The 26,539-nt window shown below is 36.2% G+C and overlaps 1 gene segment (V, D, J or C); it reads left to right on the forward strand.

Annotated features, from left to right (window-relative positions):
* LOC101421985 (T-cell receptor gamma chain C region C10.5-like) lies at positions 1-26,008 on the forward strand. The segment is given in 5 exon segments: positions 1-144; positions 6,836-7,153; positions 10,795-10,842; positions 23,132-23,182; positions 25,378-26,008. Coding segments are annotated over 4 exon segments (531 nt in total).
* The last annotated feature ends 531 nt before the right edge of the window (positions 26,009-26,539 follow it).

Here is a 26,539-nt window from a genome sequence, read left to right on the forward strand (position 1 = left end):
ATCAAAATCCCAATACAAAGTTTAACTCCTCATCATTTCATGAAACCCAGGAGGTTTATTTTTGTAAAAGCTGTAACTAGTGTGCTAGCTCAGGAGTGATCAAGATTTTTGGACAAGGGACTAAGCTCACAGTAATTCCTTCTGGTAAGTAAAATTTTCTATTTTTACCCTTGTAATGAAAAAACTGATAGGTGCTTTTGAGGGAGGGGGGTTCAATTTAGGGTCAATCTGAGCTGTCACTTTCTTGGTCTCAGTATATGAATAGTATATACTCGTGACTGGATATGGAAACGTGTGAATTGTAAATGATTTATTTACTTTCCTTTCTGTAAGCAAACGGAAATTCTACTTGTAGAGTATGAAAAGGCTAGAATTTGAAATTTTCTTAGGTCCATGTCTCTGAGCCACCAGTGTAAGTTACTGGTTCAAGATACTTTGCTCATAGAAGATCTTTTGAGATACATCAAAAAGGCATTTTATTAATTGGACGAAAACAATGCTCCTTTCTCAGAATAACCTACAAACTTATGTTACTGGTTTTCATCTTATCCCTAAAAGCAGGGCAGAAAACCCAATTCTTACTGCTCAGTAACATTAGAACACCAGTAAATCCCACTTCTTACTGCTCTAGCTTCTTGGACAGGAGGCAGAGATGAGTCAAAACTGGTGCTATTGTGGCTCGTCACTTTGCCAAGAGATGGTCGAGATTACTGGTAATTGTAAACTCAATGAACCATTTCAGTAACAAGCCCATGAAAAGAGTTCCTGGTTTTACTTTCTCACTTATTCAGTCTCTCAGCAAATGTTTCTCTAAGACAGATTCTGAGCTATAGGCTGGAGATAAAATGGTGAATAAGGCCCAGTCCCAACCCTTGAAAAGCTTCCAGTTAACTGGATAATTATTCTAGATTCTGGCTTGATTGGACCTCATGCTCATTGGCTAGGGCTGGTAGAGAGGCAGGAGGCCTTGGTTTACTAGCTCTTTACTTTCTTAATCTGTATAATTGTTAATGCTTATAAAATTGATATGCTGTATTTGTTGGATAATTTGGAAATGGTCCAATACCACCCCATGAAACAGAATAATATTAGCTAATATTAGTTGAGTACCAGACTCTCTCCTTTCATTGCCTTATCTCACTACTCAACAGCTCTATACATGAGATTCTATTTTCTTCATATAACAGATGGAGAAACTGAGGCTTAGAGATGTTCAGTTATTTCCCCAAGGTCACATGGCTAGTTTGGATTCCAAGCTAGATCTGCCTAGTCCAGAGATAATAGTCTTGAGACATTACGTGACATTCTAAGTATTAAATCATCGTTTTAGATTCCTAATATTGATTCTTTGTGGGCTGACTTTTAAATGGACTCTCTAGTTGACAATAACAGCTGTCAATTTGTAATACTAGTCATGTGTATAAACAATGCCTTATCTAAATCACAAAATTGTGGTAAATCATATTGAGCATGCATTTATTAAATACACAAAGTATGACCCCTGTTGTTATTTCTTCTGGGAAAGTAAATATTACTGACCTCTAGACATAGAACTGACTTTATCCATGAAAGGTAGGAGATTTAGAAGTCTCAGGGAAAATGCTGAGAAAAGATCAAATTTGACTCTCCAATGAATAAGATGTAACATAAGATCAGACTTAGAGCAAACTGGGCAGGCAGAGTGTGCTCAGAATTTAAATTCTAGATTACACTGAGATCTACCGGGAACTTAGCTTGGGCTTCATCTTTTTTCATGTTAGTAGGCTAATTTATATAGAGAGTACATATGGGTACTATTTTAAGACAGGCCCAAAGAGGGATTTCTACATAGGGTTTCCAGATACTAGGCAAATGGATGGCAGAAGAATCACAAATTTTGGTCCTGGCACAAAACTCATTGTTACGGGTAAATTTTCTTTAAATTCTGCACTCAAAAGTTATACATGGCAGGCAGGTAAGGCAGGTGCTGCAGGACGGAGTGTTGGTGCTGGCTTCTGAAATTTTGAGATTTGTTCCAATCTGGTTATGCATCATGATGAGATGGCTGAAGAAGTTGTTGACTGAAACCGTGTCCTAGGGAGGTAGTTTCACACCAACCTAGAACAGAGAACATCAAAAGTTTACAGTAACTATGGACCTCTGTGAAATAGAGACGTTAGGTCCCTTTGGTCTATGTTGAAAGGTTTGTAATCAAATTTATGTATTTTATTTATTTGGTTCCAAATATAACCCATGGGTGAAAATGAAAAACTCTGTTAAAATTGTCATTTGATCACAGAGGGATTAAATATTTTGTGACTAGGTCACAGGATGATTAAATCAAATATCAAAATATTTGACCATGTGATCTTACTGAGAAGTGTCATAAGTTGTGTTTGCTTATTTGACCTTTTCCTTCCTAAAAGTCAGTCCATTAAGTTTTTTTTCCTTTAATTCCTGGTTGGCCTTAAAGGTGAATTTCACCTGGATGAGAGAGAATATCTCACAAGGATAATCCACCATCTGCTAGATCTACTGAAATGAAAGTAGCCAAAAAATTTCAACAATTTGATGAATATTGAAAAATAAAAGAAATTTTTAGAGTTTAGTCTCTTTAGTGACTGATATCAGATGAACAAATGAATTCCTAAAGTCAAAAGCAATTTTCTGATCCTCTTTTTTTTTCCAAGTTGACGGCCTAACCAGGGCTAAAATATACAGTCAATTAAATGCAATTAGAATACTCTGGTTTCTCTTCAGATCGAATAAATCTTTCGCCTTTTACTAAAAATAAATAAATAAATAAATGCAATTAGAAACATGCCATAAGCCTAAAATTAATATTTAGTTGAGAAATAATTATTTGATGAAAGGAAAATGTAAAACAAGGATACACAGATATCATATGATTTAGAAATCATGCAATAAACTGAAATGTAGTTGATATTTGGTAAATGTGTATTGAATTCATCCTGGTGCATATTAATAAAATATATAGAACTCAGATATTTTAACCCAAATGTGTTCTCTGATTATGCAAATGAATGTATTAAAATGAATTGGACAGGTTTATTTTTTAATCTGGTTGCTATTTTATAGATATGAAAAATATGAAAAATACTTGGCCATTAACAATGTCCACAATATGTATATTTTAAATTAATGCTTTCAAAAAGTAACATGTAATATAATATTCCAAAGTGTAGGTCCTAACCTTTTATAATCAAGTACACTAGTGATCAGTTAAATAGTAATTTACATTGAGAAAATTATGGGAGGTCAAGAGTCACTTTATCCTAAAAAGAATGAAATTTAAATATGTGACTAGGGAGAAGCATAAGTGGATGGTGCATTATCATACAGAAATATCCCAAACTCATCATTCCTTTTCCGTTTCTTTAGTATAATGTATAAGATGCGCTGCAATGAAAAATTCCTGAAATGAAAATGAGATTTTTAAATATATTGATTAGTGAAAAATCATGTCTATAATGTATACAAAATTATGTACATAATGAAAACTTGAAAAAAATTCTTGTTTTATATAACATACTGTTTTTTTACACAAATCATTTTATTGATTCTTATTAATAAGCATACAATTCATCCAAAGTGTACAATCAATGGTATTTGCTATAATCACATAGCTAACATACTGGTTTTACAATTAAAAACAAAGTATATGGTTGTAGATATACATAGGGTCTTGCTATTATAATCTATAAATATATTATTTGCACTCAAAATGAAATAAAATGAGCAGAAGCCCATTATGACTTAAAGACAGTTAAAGCCAGATTTTTAAAATCAGCATTACATGCTTACTCTTTTAATATAAAAATCAGGAGCTTTGATATTCAAGTCAACATTCTCAATTTTTTCCTTTTCCTCTTAAATGAGGAATCCAATTCTTTTTTCTTCTTCAGAACTTGTTGAATTATTAAAATCCAGGTAGCCCAAAGAGGATATCATTTAAACATTTGACTTTCAAGTGGATATTAAATTAGAAACAAATATATAAATATATATAATCAGTTAACATTCCCAGATTATTTCAAGTGACATGCCTTGTAAACATGTTTTGTTACATATTTTGACATTACGTCTGCAAAAAAAACTCTGAAACGATAACTTGTGACGTTACACCAATGTGTCATTCATTGTACTTAGGTTACAACAAAGAAAAGAGTGGAGGATCTCAAGAAAGTTTCTAGCTAACAGGGTAGATACAAATATTGGTAGAGACACTGGTAGTCAAAATGAGGATATGCTGAAATACATGGACCCTGCCACTAATAGGATAAATTCATCTCAAAGCATTTATGAAAAGGACACCATTGGTTTATTCTTAACCATGATTAAACTTCAAATTGAATTCCATTACAATATGTTTTTAATAATATACCTTTTTATTTTTTTAAAAGATACTTAGATAACATAAATGTTACATTAAAAAGTGTAGGGGATTCCCATATGCCCTGCTTTCTATCCCTGGCACATTTTTCCACATTAACAACATCCTTTGTTAATGTGGTGCATTTGTTACAATTGATGAACACATTTTGGAGCATTGCCAATAAGCGTGGATTATAGTTTAATCATTGTAGTTTATGTTCTCTCCCACAAAGTTTTGTAAGTTATGTCAAGACATATAATGGCCTGCATCTGACATTGCAATGTCATTCAGGACAATTCCCAAGTCCCAAAAATGCCACCATATTACACCTATTTTTCCCTCTCCTTCCCCTTCGAAACTCCAGTGGCCACTATCTCCACATCAATGATGAAAGTTCTTCCATTGCTAAAATCACAATAAGTCTATTGTAGAGTAATAGTAAGTGTACTCTAGTCCATGTTCAATACCCAATTCTGAGGATTCTGGGATGGTGATGCCCACTCTGCTTCTAATTGAGAGGGGGCTAAGATCCCGTGGAGCAGGTGGATAGAACTACCTTGCCTGCAGTTGCAGACTCTATCTGTTCCTTGGGATGGTCATTGTCCATCATCATCTCCTTGTTAGTTGTCCTGGGTGTGTTTTCACCTACACATCGCTCTTCTGCCCCTTCTATTTGGACCTATAGTTATTCCTAAAATATACTTTTAGTTAACAGTTTCTAAGGAGAAACTCACTTTTGATTTGTGCTTTGATTGAGAAGTTTAACATAAGACCATTTCTAAGAAAAAACTACAGAGATGTTTAACAGAAATATTGGAAATATTGCCATTTTGCTTCTAAATGGGAGACATAATGTGAGGATGAACCTTTAAATACCGCTGTACCAGAAAACCTAGAGAGTTTCAAATGGGAAATGTGAATGCCCTATAAAGCTGGAAATCAAACAGAGTTCCATGAACTTCAGAGCAGGGTATGAGACACACACTGAAAGCCACAGGCTCAACTTGATAGATTCTAAGTATACAAGGACATAGATTCCGTTTTGTAAACTAGTGAATATGTATTATTAAAACCAATAGTAAGAAACTTCCTCTTTACATTAATTCATATAAGAAATCAAATATATATGGTGCAGTCTAGTATCAGTGAAATGAAAGTATTGGATTCCACAGAGTTGAAAAATATGATAAAATGAGTTATGTGGCCAGAACAAAGCAAATGTCATCAAATTCACAGGTAGGGAAAGGGAAGCACTTCAGAAGGGAGAGAGATTCTGACCTGGGAGAGAAATTGGCACTGTGATCTGGTCCACTCCCCACCTTGAAAACATACTCCACTATGCTTAAACAAGAGACTTTTAAAAAATGTTTATGAATGCTGGAAGCTTTTACACGAGGTGATTAAATTTCAGTCCCCATTGTCAATTGTGGAGAAAGAAAAAAGGCCAATAATGCATATATGGTAAGCTTAATAGCTTGTTATGAATCTGTACTACAGTATTTGCTAAAGTCTCAGTGCCATCTCCTACTGAGACTGACATTTTAAAAGCCTATATGGAATAGCATTGATAATTGAAGGAAATATCCCACTTGCCTAAGTTTCTAACTGGGAAACATTCAAATAAGACAAAGATATTTCAGGACATTTAGGTATGAAAAAAAATTATCTGACTTATTAAAAACAAGAGAATTTTTAGTTGGTATTTCTAAAATTATTCTAAGTCATTTTAATATTTTGAAGTAATCCAATTCTAATCATGATTTTGCCCGGGTTATGCTAAAGAGTTTAGCTCAAAGGCACAAACTATGATTTCTGCAAGAGAGCTACTTTTATGATAGTTTTGAAGGGTTAGGAAGAGCCTCATCATTTCACACTCCTACGTCCTTCAGTGTATATTTCTTTCATCTTGTCATTTATACCAGTTAAAGGTCTTTGGTAACAGAATTCTTGCAGCTGAAAAAGAAAACTTCAAAGAAGTCAAGTAAACAGTTAACGAACATACCAAGATTAGCAAAACTTACACTGTAAACCAATCTGTCCTCAGCAAGTAAAAATCATTATTAGTTATATAAACAACTTCCATTTTGACTTTCAGGATGTCACATTACTTCTGTACCTAGCATTTTGAACCCTTGATTAGCAACGTTACAAAAACTACTGTTTTCTTTGTACAGTTTACATAAGTTAAACCAATAGAGAACACATTCTATCTTTAATTTCAAAACTTGATCATAGGCAAGTTATTAACCTCTGGCACCTCCTTTCCCATCTGTAAAATGAGGACAAATATATGGACCCTGCCACCTATTGTGAGGAGGAAAGGCTATGGTAGGTGCTAAATCAATGGCAGCTTGTCTTCCTATATCAGTGCCTCAGACCGTCCAGGCCACGCGATGTTTGGGTGTCTCTAATGATTCTTTTCAATTGGTATTCTCTTTTCCCCAACATGGAAAAACCTAGGTGGACACCGATCCCCAAAACCCACTATGTTTCTTCCTTCAATTGCTGAAACACATTTTCATAAGGCTGGAACATATCTTTGTCTCCTTGAGGATTTCGTCCCTGACGTTATTAAAGTATATTGGAAAGCAAAGGATGGCAATACGATTCTGGAATCCCATCAGGGAAATACAGTGAAGACTAAAGACGCCTACATGAAAGTCAGCTGGCTGACCGTGAAAGGGAAGTCAATGGATGAAGAACACAAATGTGTGGTCAGACACGAGAATACTAAAGGAGGAGTGGATCAAGAGATTCTCTTCCCATCAATAAATAAAGGTATGTGTATATAAATATAACCTCCCAAGAAACTTATTCCACAGGTAACTTCCCACTTTTTGGTATGTACTAATAAAAACCAAGCAAATATAAGTCTTTCTTAAATGTTCTTACATTTAATTGTAGCATAAACACCCTGTTATTTCACCATAGAAAGAAAGTGCTAGAGATTTGTAGAGGGAGAAGGACAGAAGAAAGATTTACTTAATCTTTCTCAGCTTCAGTGTCATCACCCAAAATACTTGTCACAATTAATGACATTTTTAAAAGTTGTATGGATTAAATGGAACCACATTTGGGATCTCCTACCAACTCAACACATGAAAAAGGCTCAAAAGGAAATTACCCTTTTGATGACTTTATTTGATTGGGAAATAATAATTATATGCCTTTCAGGAATGCTCTACCATGCAAGCAAAATCACACTCACTGCAATCTTGTTGTACAGTGTTTTTCCCAAAAATGATGACTTTTTAGAAAACAGGAATTGTTCAACTGAGGGAGCAATAGCAAGCTTCAATAAAAAAATCTACTGACTGGACAATTGTAGCTTTAGTATGGCCTTGGGCTTTTCACATTTGCATTTTATATATGACTGTAAGGTACAATTTTGTTCTGAAAGATTGGGTGAGGCTAATGTATACAAACACACATTCTATGTAATGAATGTCTTCCTTGCCATTTTTTTTTTAAAAGATTTATTTATTTATTTAATCCCCCCCCCCCCGATTTATTTATTTATTTAATCCCCCCCCGCTCCCAGTTGTTTGTTCTGTGTCTATTTGCTGCGTCTTGTTTCTTTGTTTGCTTCTGTTGTCTTCAGCAGCACCGGAAGTGTGGGGCCATTCCTGGGCAGGCTGCACTTTCTTTCGCACTGGGCGGCTTTCCTTACGGGTGCACTCCTTGCGCGTGGGGCTCCCCTATGCGGGGACACCCCTGCGTGGGGCGGCACTCCTTGCGCGCATCAGCACTACGCATGGGCCAGCTGCACATGCGTCAAGGAGGCCCGGGGTTTGAACCGCGGACCTCCCATGTGGTAGATGGACGCCCTAACCACTGGGCCAAGTCCGTTTCCTTCCTTGCCATTTTTAAACAAATATTTCATTAGCATTTTATGGCAGCTCTGGAGGAGACATAAGGATCAGTTAGACTGGTATGAATTTTTGTGCAAAGGAAGATGCAATCTAGTAAAAATACACACTTGTCCTAATGACTCAGGGTCCTGATGATTCAGGCATGAGGTCCTAAACAGTCACTTTGAGGCAGATGCTCTAGATGGCCTGGGCATTAGGGCTGAATGTGGACCCCAGCAGTGCTCCAGTAACTCCCTATGAGTTCACATTCTGAGTATCAACAGAACAAAGGCTTTGGAGAGCTGGGAAGAAGGAAGGGTTTTGAACTTCTCCCCATCATAGACAAGCTGTTTTTAAGCAGGGTGGTACAAGCAACAAGTAAAAGTGGGAAGATGTTTGTAATGTACCAGTCCTAATTTCTTCAAGATGTATTTAGCCTCTCAGATCCTTTGTCTCTCCAATTGTCAAATGAAGTTAGACTACTCCTTTGATTGTCTTGTGGGGCTGTGATGAAGGGTGAATGAAATAATATTGGTGAAAAATGCTTGCTTTCAGAAACATAACATGGATGCACTTATTAATATATTTATTGTACTTGTTTCCTTAAAAAAGTTGGCAACTAAAGTAAGACTGCAAAACTTTCCCACCTTCTATTTCCACTGCTAGGACACAGAGGGAAGCAAATACACAGACTACAAATGTAATATAACTGCTGTGTTCAAGTGTCTAATTAGGTCTGATTGTTCTCGTGATCAGGGAAATTAAGTTTCACGATCATTATTATAAAGGAGTGATGATCCTGATTTATGCATTTTACTTTACATTAAATTCTTACAAAAAAAAAAAAGAGGGGCATCACATGGGTTTCTTATGGTGAAAAAATTAAGGAGGGTATTTCTATGGTCATTTTACATCAAATTTCTTATGCTTCTTTTTGAAAGGATTTTTGATAAAATCTTAAATATAATTACGACAACTTTTGAGAGAAATTATTCTACCCATATAGATGTTACTATGAGTAATATTTACTTTACTGTTTTTTACCTTAAATTGACGCATAGTGACAGAAATTTTTATTTCCTTTTAAATAAAAAAACCACTTCATGGAAGAGCAAGTAATTTTCAGGGTACATTAAAGTTAGTTCATGAGAATACTTTAACATCTAAACATGCTTCTGTTACCATTTTCATTCATGAATAAACCAAAATCTAAACCTCAAAACTACTTTTTGGAAAACTTCAGAAGTTCTTGCTGAGTATATAATATTTCATTCTAGAATCACATCCATATGGACAAAAATATATCTAGAAGAAAAAGAATAAATCTAAACAACCAGCTTTGCTTCCCTCCATCCATCCAACATTCAAATTTTTGTCTCTCTTTACTTATTTTTTCACGCTGTAAATAAATATTAACACAACTCTGAACTCTGATTTTATAAGTTCACAGAACAACAAATAAGTGACTTAACCTCTTATCTGTCACTGGTGAGCCCCTATAATTAAAAAGGCCATTTGTTAAGAATAATTAAGATGTCTAGAAGAGAAGATTTTTGTGGTGTCCTCAGTGGTAGAATTATGCTGTCTCCCTACTGATTTTGTCTATTTCTATGGATTGTTCCTGCAAAGTGGTTTTTCAAATGTGTCTAAGTTTATTCATCTCAATGATTCTTTGAAAACTCACTCTGCCACTTGCTCGTATGACTTGCCAAGCTCCTCACAGGCTCTCAAGCTTATTTCCCCATTGTAAAACGGGACCATCCATAATGCAATTTTCTTCAGTGCTTTGGGGATTAAATGAGGTAAAACATTATTATTTACAATATAACTTGGAACAATAATAATCACTCAAAAGGTATTAGGTTTCGTTTATATTTTTGATGTCATTTCGATAAACACAACCCCAGAAAATGATCGTCATGAATTAGGGATATCGATGTTTATAGGCGGTGCCCAGGGCTCTTCTTGCTTAGGAAAGTTAATCGCTGCATTCATCTGCTCTGATGAGAAATTTGCCTAAATCCAACATGTTAGTGCGGGTGTGATATATTTATTAAATAACACACAGTAGAGTGTGGACTTTGTAAGGGATCTGTGGTTTTCACCTGATTGGCAGAGGGATCTGTGGAACAAAAAGGTTAAGAACGCCTGCTCTAAAGGAAGTCGTTCTTTTGTGCATTGTAGGGTTGGACATTTTGGTACCAACACTTCATGTCAAGAAGGAGCCACTTTTTGTTTATTTTTCTATTTAAAAAGTCTTTACTGAATACCTACTTTGCAGCAGGCACTGTGCTAGGAGCTGTGACTACAGAAGGAAAACAAGGATGTATTGGAAATGGCAAACCAGTTGTGATAAAAAGAAAAGGTTTAACCTTCATGAGCTTCAACGTCCTTCAGAATTTCAACATGTGCAGAAACACAGTAAATCAATTTGGTCTCTTGAATTACATAGAATCAGACCAAATACTCCTGGCATTGTGGGGCTCGTATGTTTTAATAACTGTTGGCAGATTATTTATATATTATGAGTATGAACAATTGACCAATCCTGGCTTTCATTTCTTCTAGGTGTCTTTCCTACTGTTCCTACAGAAGCTACTTACCTACTTACCACTGGTAAGATTTTGTAAATGTTAATATGCTACAACATATTTTCTCTCCTGGTCAACTTTTTAACTTGTTTGGCCTCTGGGAGAAAAACCAGAATAACTGGGTATTGCAGAAGAGAAAAGGGGATTTTTAAAATGAATCCCTCATTTGCTAGGAGTCATCCTAACATAGTAAACTGCTGGTTTTGGTATGAGATTAATTAAATTACAGAGCATACGGTGATATGCTCTGAATTATTTCATTTGTGGTGCTTTTGTTTCTTAATGACTGGGAAAAACATGATACCAAGTTGCATCTAGATGTTTTTAATCTATGCTACTTGCTGGTATGTAATAACAAAAACCAGATCTTACTGAGTGTTTCTTGTACAGAAGACCTTGTGCTGTGTTCTGCCTGCATTTTCTTGTGTCATTCTCACAGCACTCCTATGTACCAGCACAATCTTTTTCACCATTTCACCAAGTCCATAAGAGCAGAACTAGTCTTCTCTGAAGAGGTGGAAACTTGCCCGTGGGTAGTAGCTACAGCCTGTGCTAGAGAGTTCCAGCCTGCCCTTCTGCAAGGATTTCAGATTTGTCTGTTCCCCTCAATGTCTGTTCCCCTCCCACCCTCGTAAATGTGTAAGCCAATTCTGTGCAATTGGTCTTTTTTTTAAACTTTATTTTTAGAAATGTTTTAGGTTTACACTCAGAGAAAGATTACACCAGAAATTTAAAAAAATTCACCTCTGTTATTGCCCTCTTAAATTAGTGTAGTGCATTTGTTACCGTTGATGAACTAATATTGAAGCATTGCTATGAATGGTTTACATTTGTGCTGCATGGTTCCATAGGCCTTGACAAATGCATCATGTCATGCAGCCATCATTGCAATATTATACAGAGAACTCTCACTGCCCCAAATATGTCCTGCTCTACACATTCATTCCCTGCCCCTTCTGAACCCCTGGCAACCATTAAATATCAATGTTAAAAAGTTCCTCGGCCAACACAAGATAACATCCCTCCTAGTAAGTTTTTTGTTGTTAGTTTTTGTTGTTTTTCAAATATATTTTTTATTTATTTTTTAAAAGATACTTAGATCACACAAAATGTTACATTAAAAAATGTAGGATGTTCCCATTTGTCCCACTCCCCACACCCCTACTTTTCCCACAGCAACAACTTCTCTCATTAGTGTGGTACATTCACTATAATTGATGAATACATTTTGGAGCACTGCTACACAGCATGGATTATAGTTCACATTGTAGTTTACACTCTCTCCCAGTCCATTCAGTGGGTTATGGCAGGATATATAATGTCCTGCATCTGTCCCTGCAATATCATTCAGGACAACTCCAAGTCCCAAAAATGCCCCCATATCACACCTCCTTTTCCCTTTCCCTGCCTTCAGCAACTCCCGTGGCCACAGTCTCCACATCAATAATCTTTATATTTTTTTATATTTCCTTCTGGTTCTGCTTTCCTGGGTTTGTTTCTGTTTCCTCAGATATGAATTCTTCCATTGTTTGATTTACTGGACACCTATCAGGATGTTGACTTTACTAACTTGATTTTTAATTTTTGTTTGAGTGTCCACCTTGATTGTGAGCTCCTCCTTTATTTTCCTGTCGCTCACCACAGGGCCATGGTTGTCTCAGATTTGCCCTATCTGCTCACAGTTCAGAAGTTGGTTTTAAATTATCAATCCAGGTATCTCATTCCTTGGGGGTAGCCCAACTCAAGTTTCCTGAGTCAGAACAAACATATACCAGGTTCCTGGATACTCGTGTGTTTTGCTTTCTCCATCCACCCTGGGTCCATAGCTCAGGAATGGTCACAGTCCCTGAGTAAGTGGTAGAGATTTTCTCTTTTTTCTTTCTTTCTTTTTTTAAATTAACAACTTTATTTAAAATTCACAAAAGAAAAATAACAGAAAAAGGTAGCTCAGCAAGTTATGGAAACATTACTTCCAAAAAGTTCTTTCGCAGGCACTTTCTCTCATCTAATTCTGTTAATTCAGTTTTTCCTCTAGTGTTCAGAAAGATACACAGATGAACACACACTAGTTAAATGACATAGTCAAGATGTCCATATTAATGAAAAAAATGAAGAGAAAAAATGCTTAATCATATTCATCTCACAAAACTGAAACCCAAATTCTTTTTACCTTTAGAATTAATATAGTATCAACTTTGCTTTTGCTACAAAACTTTACAATGGTAACTATTGTCCATAAATTACATTAGTTATATTTTTCCCACGCATCACCACATTCTTAGCACCCTGTCACAATCACGTCCATAAATCAACAGTGGTTGTTACATTCATTACAATGTGTTACCATCAAGTCCAACCATTACCATATATTTACATTTGAATTTATTAAACGTTCTCCATACAGCCAGCATCTCTGCCTTCTCATTCCATATTCCGTCTCCCACCAACCTACACGTCACAGTCCAACTCCATACGTCTAATTGTTATATTTAGTTCATATCAATGAGAGCATACAATATTTGTCCTTTTGTGTCTGGCTTGTTTCACTCAACATAATATCATCAAGGTCCCTCCATGTTATCATGTGCTTATCCACTGTTTTTGATCATTTGTAGGTTACCTTTTTACTTTCTTGACAAAGTCTTTTGCAGAACAAAATAATTTAAATATGAGGCAGTCCCATTTATCTATATTTTTCTCGTGTTAGCTTGCTTTGGGTGTAATGTCCAAGAAACCACTACCAATCACAAGATGTTGAATATTTCCTTACATTTTCTTCGAAGAGTTTCATGGTTCTAATTTTTATACTTAGGTCCTTGATCCATTTTGAATTAAATTTGTATAAGGTATGAGATAAGGGTCCTCTTTCTTTCTTTTAAGTATGGCTGTCCAGTTTTCCCACTGCCATTGTGGAATAGGCTATTATGACCCAGCTGAGTGGGTCATTTTAACAGTCTATGTCTTTTAATTTGGGAGTTCAATCCATTAACATTCAGTGTTGCTACTGTAAAGGTATTACTTACTTTATCCATTTTATCCCTTGGCTTTCTGGTGTCAAGATTTGAAGGTCTATTTCTAAATTCTTGATTTGATTCCACTGGTCAGTGTGTCTATCTTTATGCCAGTATAATGCTGTTTCTACCAATGTAGCTAAGTAATATGCTTTAAAGGCTGGAAGTGAGAGTCCTCCAACTTCATTTTCCTGTTTTAAGATATGTTTGGCTATTCAGGGTGAATAACCCTTCCAGATAAATTTGATAACTGGTTTTCCAATTCTGTAAAGAAGGATATTGGAGTGTTTATTGGGATTCCATTTAATCTGTAGCTCAGTTTGGGCAGAACTGACATCTTAATGACATTCCATGTTCCAACCCATGAACCTGGAATATCCTTCCATTTATTTAGATCATTAGTTTCTTTTAGCAATGTCTTATAGTTTTCTGATTACAGTTCCTTTATGTCCTTAAATTTACTCCTAAATTTTTAATTATATTAGTCATTATTGTAAAAGGAATGTTTTTTCTGACTTCCTCCTTAGATTGCGCATTAGAATTCGTATTAGAAACACCATTGATATTGTGTATTAATCCTGTAATCCTGCCACACTGCTGAAATTGTCTATGAACTCTAATAGTTTTGTCATGGATTTTTTGTGATTCTCTATGTCTATGTAATCAGTGAATAACAAAAGTTTTATTTCTTCTTTTCCTGTTTAGGTGCCTTTTATTTCCTTTTCTTGCCTAACTGCTCTCACTAGAACTTCTAGCAGAATATTACGAACAGTGGGGAGAGTGGGCATCCTTGTCTTCTTCCTGATCTCAGTGGGAAAGCTTCCAATCTTTCACCATGTAGTATAATTTTAGCTGTGTGTTTTTCATTTATGTACTTTATCCTATTGATAGTTTCCTTTTATTTCTAAGTTTGAGAGTTTTCATCAAGAAAGAATGTTATATTTTGTCAAAGGTCTTTTCTGCATCAACTGATCATGTGATATTTCTTCTTCAATTTATTAATGTGGTATATTACCCTTACAGAAGTCCATTTGATTATGATGTATAATTTTTTATGTGTTTTTTTAATTGGTTAGCAAGTATTTTGTTGAGGATTAAAGAAATTAGTCTGACATTTTCTTTTTTCATAATATCTTAATTGGGCTTTGGTATTAGCTTCATGGAATAAGTTTGGTAGCATTCCTTCTTATTAATTTTTTAAAGAGTTTAAGCAGGATTTTAGAACTTCTTTAAATGATTGGTAGAATTCACCTGTGGAGCCATCTGATCCTGAACTTTTCATTTTGGGGACTTGTTTGATGACTATTTCAATGTCTTTACTTGTCATTGGTTTGTTGAGGTCTTCTAATTCTTCTAGGGTCAGTGTGGTTTGTGCATGGGTTTCCAGGAATTTGTCCATTCCATCATTGTTGTCTAGGTTATTGGTATACAGTTCTTCCTAGTATCCTCTTACGAATTCTTTTTTTTTCTTCTTGCTGGTCAGTGGTAATGTTACCCTTCTCAATTTCTCTTTACTTACGTTCTTCATTTCTACACTTTTCTCCAGGGCTTGCTTTCTTGTGTTTTCCTATCAGGCTGTAATACATCCTTTAATATCGCTTGTATATTCAGTCCCTTGATAACATAATCCCTCGGTTACTGTTTGGCTGTAAAATGTAATTCACTTTCATTTCTGAAGGAGAGTATCACCAGATAAAAAAACTTGGTTCCCAGTTCTTCTCTTTTAGTACTTTAACTATATCATACCACTGCCTTCTCACCTCCATGGTTTCTGAAGAGCGATCAGTACTTAGCCTTATTAAGGTTCTCTTGTAAGTAATACATTGTTTTTCTCTTGCTGCTCTCAAATTCCTCTTTATCCTTGGCCTTTGACAATTTGAATATCTCAGATTGTATCTACTGATTGCTCAGATGTCTCACAATAGGTCTACTAGGATTTATTCTGTTTGGGGTGCACTGACCTTTTTGAATATGGATATTCATATCTTTCATACGTGTTGGAAGGTTTTCAGTTAGTATTTCCTAAAATATTCTTTCAATCCCTTTCCATCCCTGAGACCCTATACAATTTTTTGTATTCTGTTCTCTGTCTCTTCTCCTAGCCTTTCAATTTCAAATGCCCTGTATTCAAATTCATTTATTTCTTCTTCTAACTTTTTAAATCTGCTGTTATATGCCTCTAATGTATTCTAATCTCATCCATTATGTCTTTCATTCCCATAAGCTCTGGAACATTTTTTCCAGACTTTCAAATTGCTTTTTTAATCACACAGAGTTAACTTAATATTCTTATTGCTTTAGTCATATTTTCCTTCATCTCCTTAAATTGATTAAGGAGGTTTGTTTGAACATCATTTATTAGTTGTCTTAAATCCTGAGTCTCATCTAGATTCTTGGCTTGTTCCTTTAGTGGGCCATATCTTCCTGCTTCTTAGTCTGGGCTATCTTTTGTTCATGCCCTGCCCTAGCTATTCTGATGCCATCTTGAGTCATTTCCAAGCAATAATTTTTCACAATTATACTATAAACTATAATAATTCACTAAGGTTCACTGTGCAGTTCCATGGATTATTTTAAATTATTCTAACAACATAGATACATCATAATATTTTCCCCTTTAAACTACATTCAAATATATAATTCAGTGCTGTTAATTACTTCCTCAATGTTGTATGGCTATCATCACCATCCATTAACAAAACTTTTCCATTGTCCCAAACAGAAACTGTTTAGTCTTAACGCCCTATTCCCTACCCCTACCGTGACCACTGGTACCAATATTCTAAATTCTGACTCTCTCAATTTGCTTATTTTAATTATTTCATATCAATATGTATCCATTTGTGTCTGGCTTATTTCATTCAACATGATGTCTTCAGGGTTCATCTATGTTGTTTCATGTATGAGAATTTCATTTTATGACTGAATATAATTCCATTGCATGAATACACCACATTTAGCTTATTCTTTCCTCATTTGATGGACAGTTGGGTTGCTTCCGTCTTTTGGCAATTGCGAATAATGCCACTATGAACATCGATGTACCAAGAACTGTTCAAGCCCCTGCTTTCAAATCTTCTGGGTATAGACCTGGAAGGAGAATTGCTGGGTCATACAGTAATTCTATCCTTAACTTTCTGAGAAACAGGCAATCTTCCACAGTGGCTGCACCATTTTACATCCTACCAGCAATGAATGAGATTTCCAAATTCTCTACGTCCTCTCTAAAACTTAATCCACAGTGGCTGCACCATTTTACATCCCACCAGCAAAAATGTCTGCATTCCAAATTCTCTATGTCCTCTCTAAAATTTACTTTCCATTTTTAAAAACGTAACCATTCTACTGAGTATGATATTGCATCTCATTGTGGTTTTGATTTGCATTTCCCTGATGATTAATGATGTTGAACACGTTTTCATTGTTTTTTTGTCCATTTGTGTATATATTTGGAGAAGTGTCCATTCAGGTCTTTTTTCCATATTCAGTTGGGTTGTTTGTATTTTCATTGTAGTGTTGAAGGACATCTTTGTATCTTCTGAATACTAAACCCTTATTGAATATAGGGTTTCCAAATATTTTCTGCCATTATGTAGCTGTCATTTTACTTTCAAGTTAAAGTTCATCAAGGTGCAAAAATTTCTAATTTTGATGAGGTCCCATTCATCTATTTTTTTCTTTCATTGCTTGTACTCTGGGTATCAAGTTTAAGAATTCACTGCCTAAAGCATGCTTCTGAAGATACTTCCCTATATTTTCTTCTAGGAGTTAAATACTTCTGGTTCTTATATTTAGATCTTTGATCCATTTGGGGTTGGTTTTTTTATGTAGTATGAGGTAGACATTCACCTTCATGGAGATAGTTTTCCTGGCACCATTTATCAAAGATGGTATTCTTCCCAATCTAGTGGTCTTTGCCCACTTGTCAAAATCAGTTGGCCAAAAATGTGAGGGTTGATTTCTGAGCTCTTAATTAATTCCTTTGTTCTACATGACTGTCTTGTGCAAGTATCATGCCATTGTGATTACTGTGGCTTTGTAATAAGTTTTAAGATTGGGGACTGTGAGTCCTTCAACTTCATTCTTTATGAATATAGCTCTGGCTATTTGGGGCCCCTTATCCTTCCATATACATTTAGTGATTGGCTTTTCCATTTCTTCAAAAAAGTCTGTTGGAATTCTGGTTGGGATGGCATTGAATGTGTAAATTGCTTTGGGTAGGACTGGTATCTTAACAGTATTTAGTCTTGTAATCCATGAACACAGAATGTCCTTCTACTTATTTAGGTTTTTGATTTCTTTTACCAATGTTTCATAGTTTTCTGTGTACTAGTCTTTTCAATCCTTGGTTAGATTTATTGCTAGATATTTTATTCTTTTTGTTGTTATTGTATAGGGAATTTTTCTTGATTTCTTCTACTAATTGTTCATTACTAGTATATAGAAACACTACTGATTTTGAGCTGTGATCTTTACCCTACCACTTTGCTGAATTCATTTATCAGCTTCAGGAGTTTTGCTATGGAATTTTCAGGAGTTAAGAATTTTTTCAGAATTGTGAACAGGGAAGGTTTTACTTCTTTTGCAATGTGGATGCCCTTTATTACTTTTTCTTGCCTAATTGCTCCAGCTAGAAATTCCGGTATAATTTTGAATAGCAATGGGCATCCTTATCCTCTACCTGATCTTGGAGAGAAAGCTTTCAGTCTTTCACTTTAAGTATGATGTTAGATTTCTTTCTTCCCATATACACTCTTAATCAAGTTGAAGAACTTTCCTTGTATTCCTAGTTTGGAAGTGTTGTTTTTTTTTTTTTTTTTTAATCAAGAAGTGATGCTGATTGTGTCAAATGCATTTTCTGTGTCAACTGAGATGATATGTGGTTTTCTTCCTTCATTCTGTTAATGTGGTGTATTATGTTAATTCATTTCTTATGCTGAAACTCCACTGCATACCTGAGTAAATCCCACTTAATCATGTTGGATTCAGCGTGCTCGTATTTTACTGAAGATTTTTACATCAGTATTCATCAGAGAGATTTGTCTGTAATTTTCTTGTGATATCTTGACCTGACTTTGGTATGAGGGTGATATTGACCTTGTAGGGTGAGTAAGAGAGGGTTCCATCTTCTTCCATTTTTGGAAGAGTGTGAACAGGATTGGTGTTAATATGTCTTAGAATATTTGTTAAAATTCCCTGTGAAGCCATCTGTTCCTGGGCTTTCCTTTGTTTTGAAGTTTTTGATCACTATATTAATCTCTTTATTAGTTATTGGTTTTTTGAGATTGTTTGATTCTTCTTGAGCCAGTGTTGATACTTTGTGTATGTTTCTAGGAATGTGCTCATTTCATCTAGGTTATCTAATTTGTTGGCATGCACTTGTTCAGAGTATCCTCTTGTACTCCTTTTATTTCATTGGTGTTGGTAGTAATGCCTCCCTTTCCATTTCTGAATTTAGCCATTTGTGTCCTCTCTCTTCTTTTGTCAGATTAGCTTAGGGTTCATCAATTTTATTTCTCTTTTTAAAGAACCAGCTTTTGGTTTTATTGCTTATCTCTATTGTTTTTCTTTATTTATATTTCACTTAACTCCACTCTAATCTTTATTTCCTTCCTTCTGCTGACTTTGGACTTAGCTTTCCCTTCTTTTTCTAGTACTTCCAGTTTTGAGGTTAAGTCTCTGAAACCTTTCTTTCTAATGTAAGCACTTAGACCTGTCAATTTCCCTCTAGAACTGCCTTTGCTGCATCCCATTGTGTTTGGTAAATGGTATTTTCATTTTCATTCACTTGAAGATATTTCCAAATTACCCTTGTGATTGTCTCTTTAACTCATTGGTGTTTAAGCGTATGTTGTTTAATTTCTACATATTTGAGAATTTTCCACTCCCCCCTCTGTTGATTTCTAACTTCATTTCATTGTGGTCAGAGAAGATACATTGTATTTCAATATGTTTGAATTTATTTAGAATTGTTATGTGACCTAAAATATGATCTATTCTGGAGAATGTGCCATGTTCTCTTGGGGAGAATGTGTATTTTGTTGTTGGGAAAGTGTTCTATGTATATCTGTTGGTTCTAGTTGGCTGTGAGTATCATTCACATGTTGTCGGTCCTTCGATCTTCTCTATAGATGTTCTAGCCATTATTGAAAGTGGTATACTGAAGTCTCCTACTATTGATGTAGAACTGTCTATATCTCCCTTTAATCTGTCAGGATTTGCTTTGTATATTTAGAGGGTGTTCGATTAGAGGTGTGTGTGTGTATGATTGTTATGTCTTATTGAGATGAGCCCTTCTTTAGTACATCAACTCTGTCTTTTCCTATCATAACAGTTTTTGACCTGAAGTCTATTCAATCTGCTATTGGTATAGCTATCCCAGGTCTCTTTCGTTTAATAACTGCATGGAACATTTTCCCCCATGCATTCACTTTCATCCTACTTAAGTCTTTGAATTTAAGGTGACTCTCTTTACACAGCATAGAGTTGGGGTCATGCTTTTTAGCCATTCGGCCAGTGTTTGCCTTTTGACTGGAGGATTTAATATAGTTGCATATAAGGTCAATACTGATAATGGACGACTTTCTTCTGCCATTTTGACATTTAGTCTTTTTAAGTTTTACACATATTTTATCCCTCAATTCTTACATTAATGTCTACTACCCTATTATTTGAATTTTATAATTGTACCATATTGATCCCCTTCTCATTTCTATATGGATATATTTTTCATTTATTTTTCTTTCTGTTACGATGAAGTTAAAATTTAACATCCTAAATATCTAACAATTGTATCTGATTGAATACCAACTTGACTTCAGTAGCATATACTGTTCTTATACCTCTCTGTCCTCCCACATTTTTGTACTTGTTTCAAATTACATCTTTGTACAAACTTTGGTTTTGTATATTGTATGTCAAAAGGCATAGAATTTACATTACTTTTCATGTATTTTCATTTTAGCACTTGTAGGAGATGGAATTACACAACAACAACAACAAAAAACCACATACAACAAATTAGCATTGGTTTTTTTTTTATTCATTTTTTAAAAAATATTACATTCAAAAAATATGAAGTCCCATTCAACCCCACCACCCCCACTGCCCACTCCCCCCACAGCAACACTCTCTCCCATCATCATGACACATCCATTGCATTTGGTAAGTACATCTCTGGGCATCGCTGCACCTCAGTTAATGGTCCACATCATAGCCCACACTCTCCCACGTTCCATCCAGTGGGCCCTGGGGGAATCTACAATGTCCCGTAATTGTCCGTGAAGCACCACCCAGGACAACTCCAAGTCCCGAAAACACCTCCACATCTCATCTCTTCCTCCCATTCCCGGCACCCAGCAGCCACCATGGCCACCCGTCCCACACCAATGCCACATTTTCTCTGTGGACATTGGATTGGTTGTGTCCATTACACATCTATGTCAAGAGGGGGCTTAGATTCCACATGGATACTGGATGCAATCCTCCTGCTTTCAGTTGTAGGCACTCTAGGCTCCATGGTGTGGTGGTTGACATTCTTCAACTCCATGTTAGCTGAGTGGGGTAAGTCCAATAATTCAGAGTGTAGGAGTTGAAGTCTGTTGAGGTTCAGGGCGTGGCTATCATATTGTCAGTCCAGAGATTCAAATCCCCTAGATATATCTTAAACCCCAACACCAACCACAATTCCAGTAAAGTAGCATGAAAGTCTTGTGAAAAGAGATCCCATCTGAGTCCAGTTCCATCACACAGAAACACCGGCTCCAAAGAAGGGCCAACTGACATGGCAGTGAACCCCATCTGCCATGACCATAGAACCTGTGGGTCTCTTTAGCCCTCAAAAGAACATATACCTGGGGTTATATCTACTTTATCTGTCTCTGAGATTCTGCTCAGGTGTGCATGAGGGCAATCCTTCTGACAACCTCCAGACTCTTTTTTACAGACACATAGCCATATAAACTCATTTCTCCTTTCCATTTCCCCCTTACATTAGGTCAAACAGATTGCTTTATGATCACCCAACTGGTTAGCTTTACCAGAGATTTTTATTCTTTATGTGTCTTTGAACCGCTGTCTAGTGTCCTTTCCTTTCAGTCTGAAATACTCCTTTTAGCATCCTGGTAGACCAGGTCTAATGGTAATGAACTCCTGCAATTTTAGTTTATCTGAGAATGTCTTCATTTTTCTCTCTTGTTTTTGAAAAAGATACTTGCTGGTTATAAAATTCTTCATTGGCAGTTGTTTTCTTTCAGTACTTTAAGTATTTCCAACCTCTGCCTCTTGCCTACATAGTTTTGATGGTAAATCAGTACTTAATTTAATTGTGACTCCCTTTTACCTAACACATTATTTTTCCTTTACAGCTTTCAAAAATTTCTCCTCCTCTTTTCCATTTGACAGTTTGATTGCTATGTGATGGAGGGTTTTATTTCTTCAAGTTTTTCCTGTTTGGTGTTCTCCAGGCTTCTTGAATGTGCATATTCACATCTTTTGCTAAGTTTGAGAGATTTTCTGTCATTATTTCTTTTGAATATTCCTTCAGCCCCTTTCTATCTTCTTTCTGAAACCCCATAATGCAAATATTTGTATGCTTGATGGTGTCACAGAGTGTTATAGCCATTGTTTGCTTTTTATACTTTCTTATTCTGCCTGATTTCTCAGCAGGACTCATTTCAATTACCTTGTCTACATGTTTGCTGATTGTTTCTTCTACCGGGGTCCATCTACCATTGAAACCTTCCTAGGAATTTTTCAGTTATTGTGGTCTTCAACTGCATAGTTCTGTTTTGTTACTTTTAAAAATTTCAGTCTCTTTACAGAGTCTCTTATTCATCATTCATTGTTTTACAGATATCTTTTTGTTCATACTATATTTTCCTTCATCTCCCTGAGCATCTTGAAGATGTTCTTTTTTAAAAAAAAACTCTTTGTCTACTATAACCACCATCTGGTCTTCTTCTTTGGTGTTTTCTGGATTTGTATTCTTACTTTGGAGGGGTCACCATTTCTGGTTTATTAGTTTGTATTGTAATATTTAGCTACATACTATATATAGATTTTAATATTTTAAAACGTTAACTCTGGGATTCGAGTTGTCTGTTCTTGAGTTTCTAACCAGCTGGTGTTATGACAGAGATTTCCATGAGGGTCAGCCTTCCTAACAGGTAGGTTCACCCAAGGAGAATGGAAAGTGCAGGGTTCTCCCTGTCTTCTCTGTGCCTATATCTTGTTTTGGGCTTGTGCTTGCTAATGGACTGTAAGTTCCCCTGCTAACAGGAGTCTGATGCCTCTGTTTTCCAGGAAACACACCTTCTCCCCCTCCTGAGTGTTCCTCTGCTGAACTTAATGCAGGTAAGCTTTTACCCCAGGCCTTCTGCCTCAATTGCTCCTTGTACCACTTTCATTTTCTTAAGTTGCTTTTGCGTGGAGGGCAAATTCTTTGAGGGGCAGTGCACACTGGACAACAATCTCCTATGTCAGTCTTTCCCAGTAGAACAAGACCAGGGACAAGATAGTGCCTGCCAATCCAAACTGCCCTAGCGAAGGGATGGGAGGGCAGGGGCAAGGTAAGGAAGGACAATAGGAGCTTCCATGATGACACAGCGCTGTATTTCTTGACCTGTCCAGCAAATGTAGGCCTTCAACTGTCCTATGGAGCTCTGAGGAAGCATACTCTCTACGTTTCCTATGCTACCTTTGTTCAGGGCAGGTTATAACAATGACCTAGCTCGAAGCTAGGTCCCCATCCATCCAAAGTCACTATTCAAAAGCTGTGATCAGCAATTGGTCTGTGGCCCACACCACAGGCCTTGGGGAAGGGGATTTTTACGTTCCTTTCTGGCACCAGCAAGCTATGCCTGGGGCTGGGGCCCACTGGGGCCTGCCGGAAGAGTAAGAAATGGGTGCCAGTTACTGTGGAAAGGAGAAAGCAATTTACTATTTACTGTAGTTCCCCTGCCTTTTCCTCCCAGTCTTTCCTGTATGTTGTTCTGGCACGTTTGATAGTTGTTTGACTGGAGGCATTGTTTCCAGGAGCTTTCCACTCTGTCATTTTCCAACAATCCAATTTAAACAGACTAGATTTAATCCTAGTTCTTTTATTAGTTGCATAACTATAGGTAAATTATTTCATGTTTTGGAACAATATTTGCCTCATTTGCAATCTTGGAATAATTATACCCGATTCATTATTGTTGAAGAGATATGGTACTATAGGGAGAGGTTCTACCACAGGATATCTCACTTAGCAAGTTTAGAATAAATACTAGTACCCAGCCCTATCTCCCTATATATACACTCAAGAAAAATGATCAGAAGCATTGGTCCTAGCCCTTTTGAGCTGCCCTCCATTTCTGATGTCGAGGGAGCCCTGGACCTCAGCTACTACCCCAGTCAAGGAGGAATTCTAACCCTTTAACTGCCTGTGGGGAAGGAATGATGACCTCATCACCTCTTGAGATCCTTTTCTACACCAAGGGCTAATGAGTCTGGAGCGCTGACCCTATGAAGACCCAATCTGTAAAATGGAAATTTCCAGAGGAAGCATGTCAGCCTTATGGTTCATTGTATAGTCAGCCTGGCTCACCATTATTATTTCTTGACATTGCATGTCTTTTACAAAACTTCGAAGGGCATTAAGTGTATTTCTCTAAAGGCATCAGAGGCACAATGTGCAAGAATAGAAAAGAGAGGTAAGGCATATACACCTAAATATTTGGAGATTTGGTTGAGCCTCTTTGTTCCAGTTTCTGTAACAGTGTATTTATTAAAATCTACCACCCAGTACCTGTTAACATTATCTAATTTATCTAGACTGCCCTTGTTACTGAACCATGATGCATACTGGGTCAGATGTTTCTAAATCAAAAAACACCCTTATGCTTGGACCTTTGATCTCTAGGGTACTTATTACACTTAGATGCAGAATTAGAGAGGAGTCGAGTGCATGCTTTCTAAAGTCATGTTAGTAGAGATGAAATCTGCGCTCTTGCAATTGCTAAATGATTATCATCCGGCAAATTACTTCTTTCTTTGTTTTCAGTTTTTTGATTTGCAAAACAGAAATGAAAATTATATTCTCTCATATTTTTGTAAATTTTAAGTAATTTTAAAGTTTTACATTCAAGGCTCTCAGAATGCTGTCTAGCATTTGGTTAGCACTCCTTGTATATTACATATTATTATTACTTATACTTATTTGCATGGTGGGGTGAAAAAATGCTTTAAGCTAGTTAATAAAAATACTAATTCCCCTTGGACTCACTCATGAAAAAGTCAACCCTAGTTTTTAATACTTTAAATGTCCTGAGAGCATTTAGCAGACTTTGATATTAACTTGACCATGTGACCGGCCAGCTGAATTCTGAGTTGTTTTATTGGTGGTGCTGGTGGTAGAGGCGGAAGAGGTAGATATTTACTTTTGGATTTTTGGTGGAGGTTGGTGTCACTTCATACAGATAAGCAGTAATGAAAATCTGTGGCCCCTGCTCCATTAAGAGGTCCTATCCTTTCAAAAGAACAGGCAAAACTAACCCAACTTCTCTTAGATGAACTGCAGCTGCAGTACATGAACACCTCTGCGTATTACACCTACCTCCTCCTCCTCCTCAAGAGCTCAGTCTACTTGGTCGTCATCATGATCTGCCTGGGAAGAAGAGGGGTCTGTGGCCATGGAAAGAGTTCGTGACAGATGGTAGCCTAAGGAGTCATCTTCTTGTCATCTTCTACTATCCCTAAAAGTTTCTGCTGAGGATCTCGCTAGCTTTTCTTGCTGGGTTTGGGTAATTTCAGTTTGAAAGTGTGCTTCTCTATTATGTCTTTACTGTATACTGGTATATTAGACCACTGGTCAAATCAAGAACCTTACTCTGTAACAACAAACCTACCACTATTCAGGGGCAGGCCAAGGGGTTGCCCATGGAGCCTTTAGCAGCACTCTCTCCACGATCCCCATAAACCCCTCAAAGCCCACCCAAATACAGAAAAAAGTCTGAGTAATGAGAACGTGGCCCTTGTAGTCACATCCCTTAGTACCCTGAAAAGTGATTGCCTTAAGGCCCTGCATTTTACACAGCCTGAAGCCACCATCTTTGTCACTTGTATTCTGTATTTTGTTTTTTCATATATAGACAAAATAAAGTTTTTTTTAGAAAAAATCAGAAGTCTGCTTTTGTTCACATATACTCTAATTTGAAAAAATTGAATTGAAATTCCAAGTTAAGAAACAGCATGACAATGAAGCTATGAAATCCAGCATGGCTGTGCTCATGGTCCAATACCACATTTCTACTTCTTTTTCTGAGCCTTTATGATTAACACTTCCCTTGGGGACAGTTGTCAAGTGTCATGAATTTGCTAACCTAACAGGTATAAAACAGTATCTCATTGTATTTTTTATTTCTTTGACTTACTACTAAAAAGGATAAACAGCTTTGCAAGTCTATGGTTCTTTAATATTTCATTTTCTGTAAAATATTTTTTCACATCCTTGGACCATTTTTCTATGGAGTAATAATATTTTAACAAGAATGCCATTCATTTTTTTAATATGTTAGTTTGTGTGTGCTCATATATGTATATTTCTACATGCATTAATATAAAATGAGGTTCAAAGGGTGGGTAAGTGGATGAAAAATGAAATCTTTTCAAGTAAAACCTTATGTTAGAATGAAAACAATGTCCTATTTTAAAAGTGGACATGATTTTCCT

The sequence above is a fragment of the Dasypus novemcinctus genome, chromosome 5 (assembly GCF_030445035.2).
Source record: "Dasypus novemcinctus isolate mDasNov1 chromosome 5, mDasNov1.1.hap2, whole genome shotgun sequence".
In the NCBI taxonomy this organism is placed as follows: Eukaryota; Metazoa; Chordata; class Mammalia; order Cingulata; family Dasypodidae; genus Dasypus; species Dasypus novemcinctus.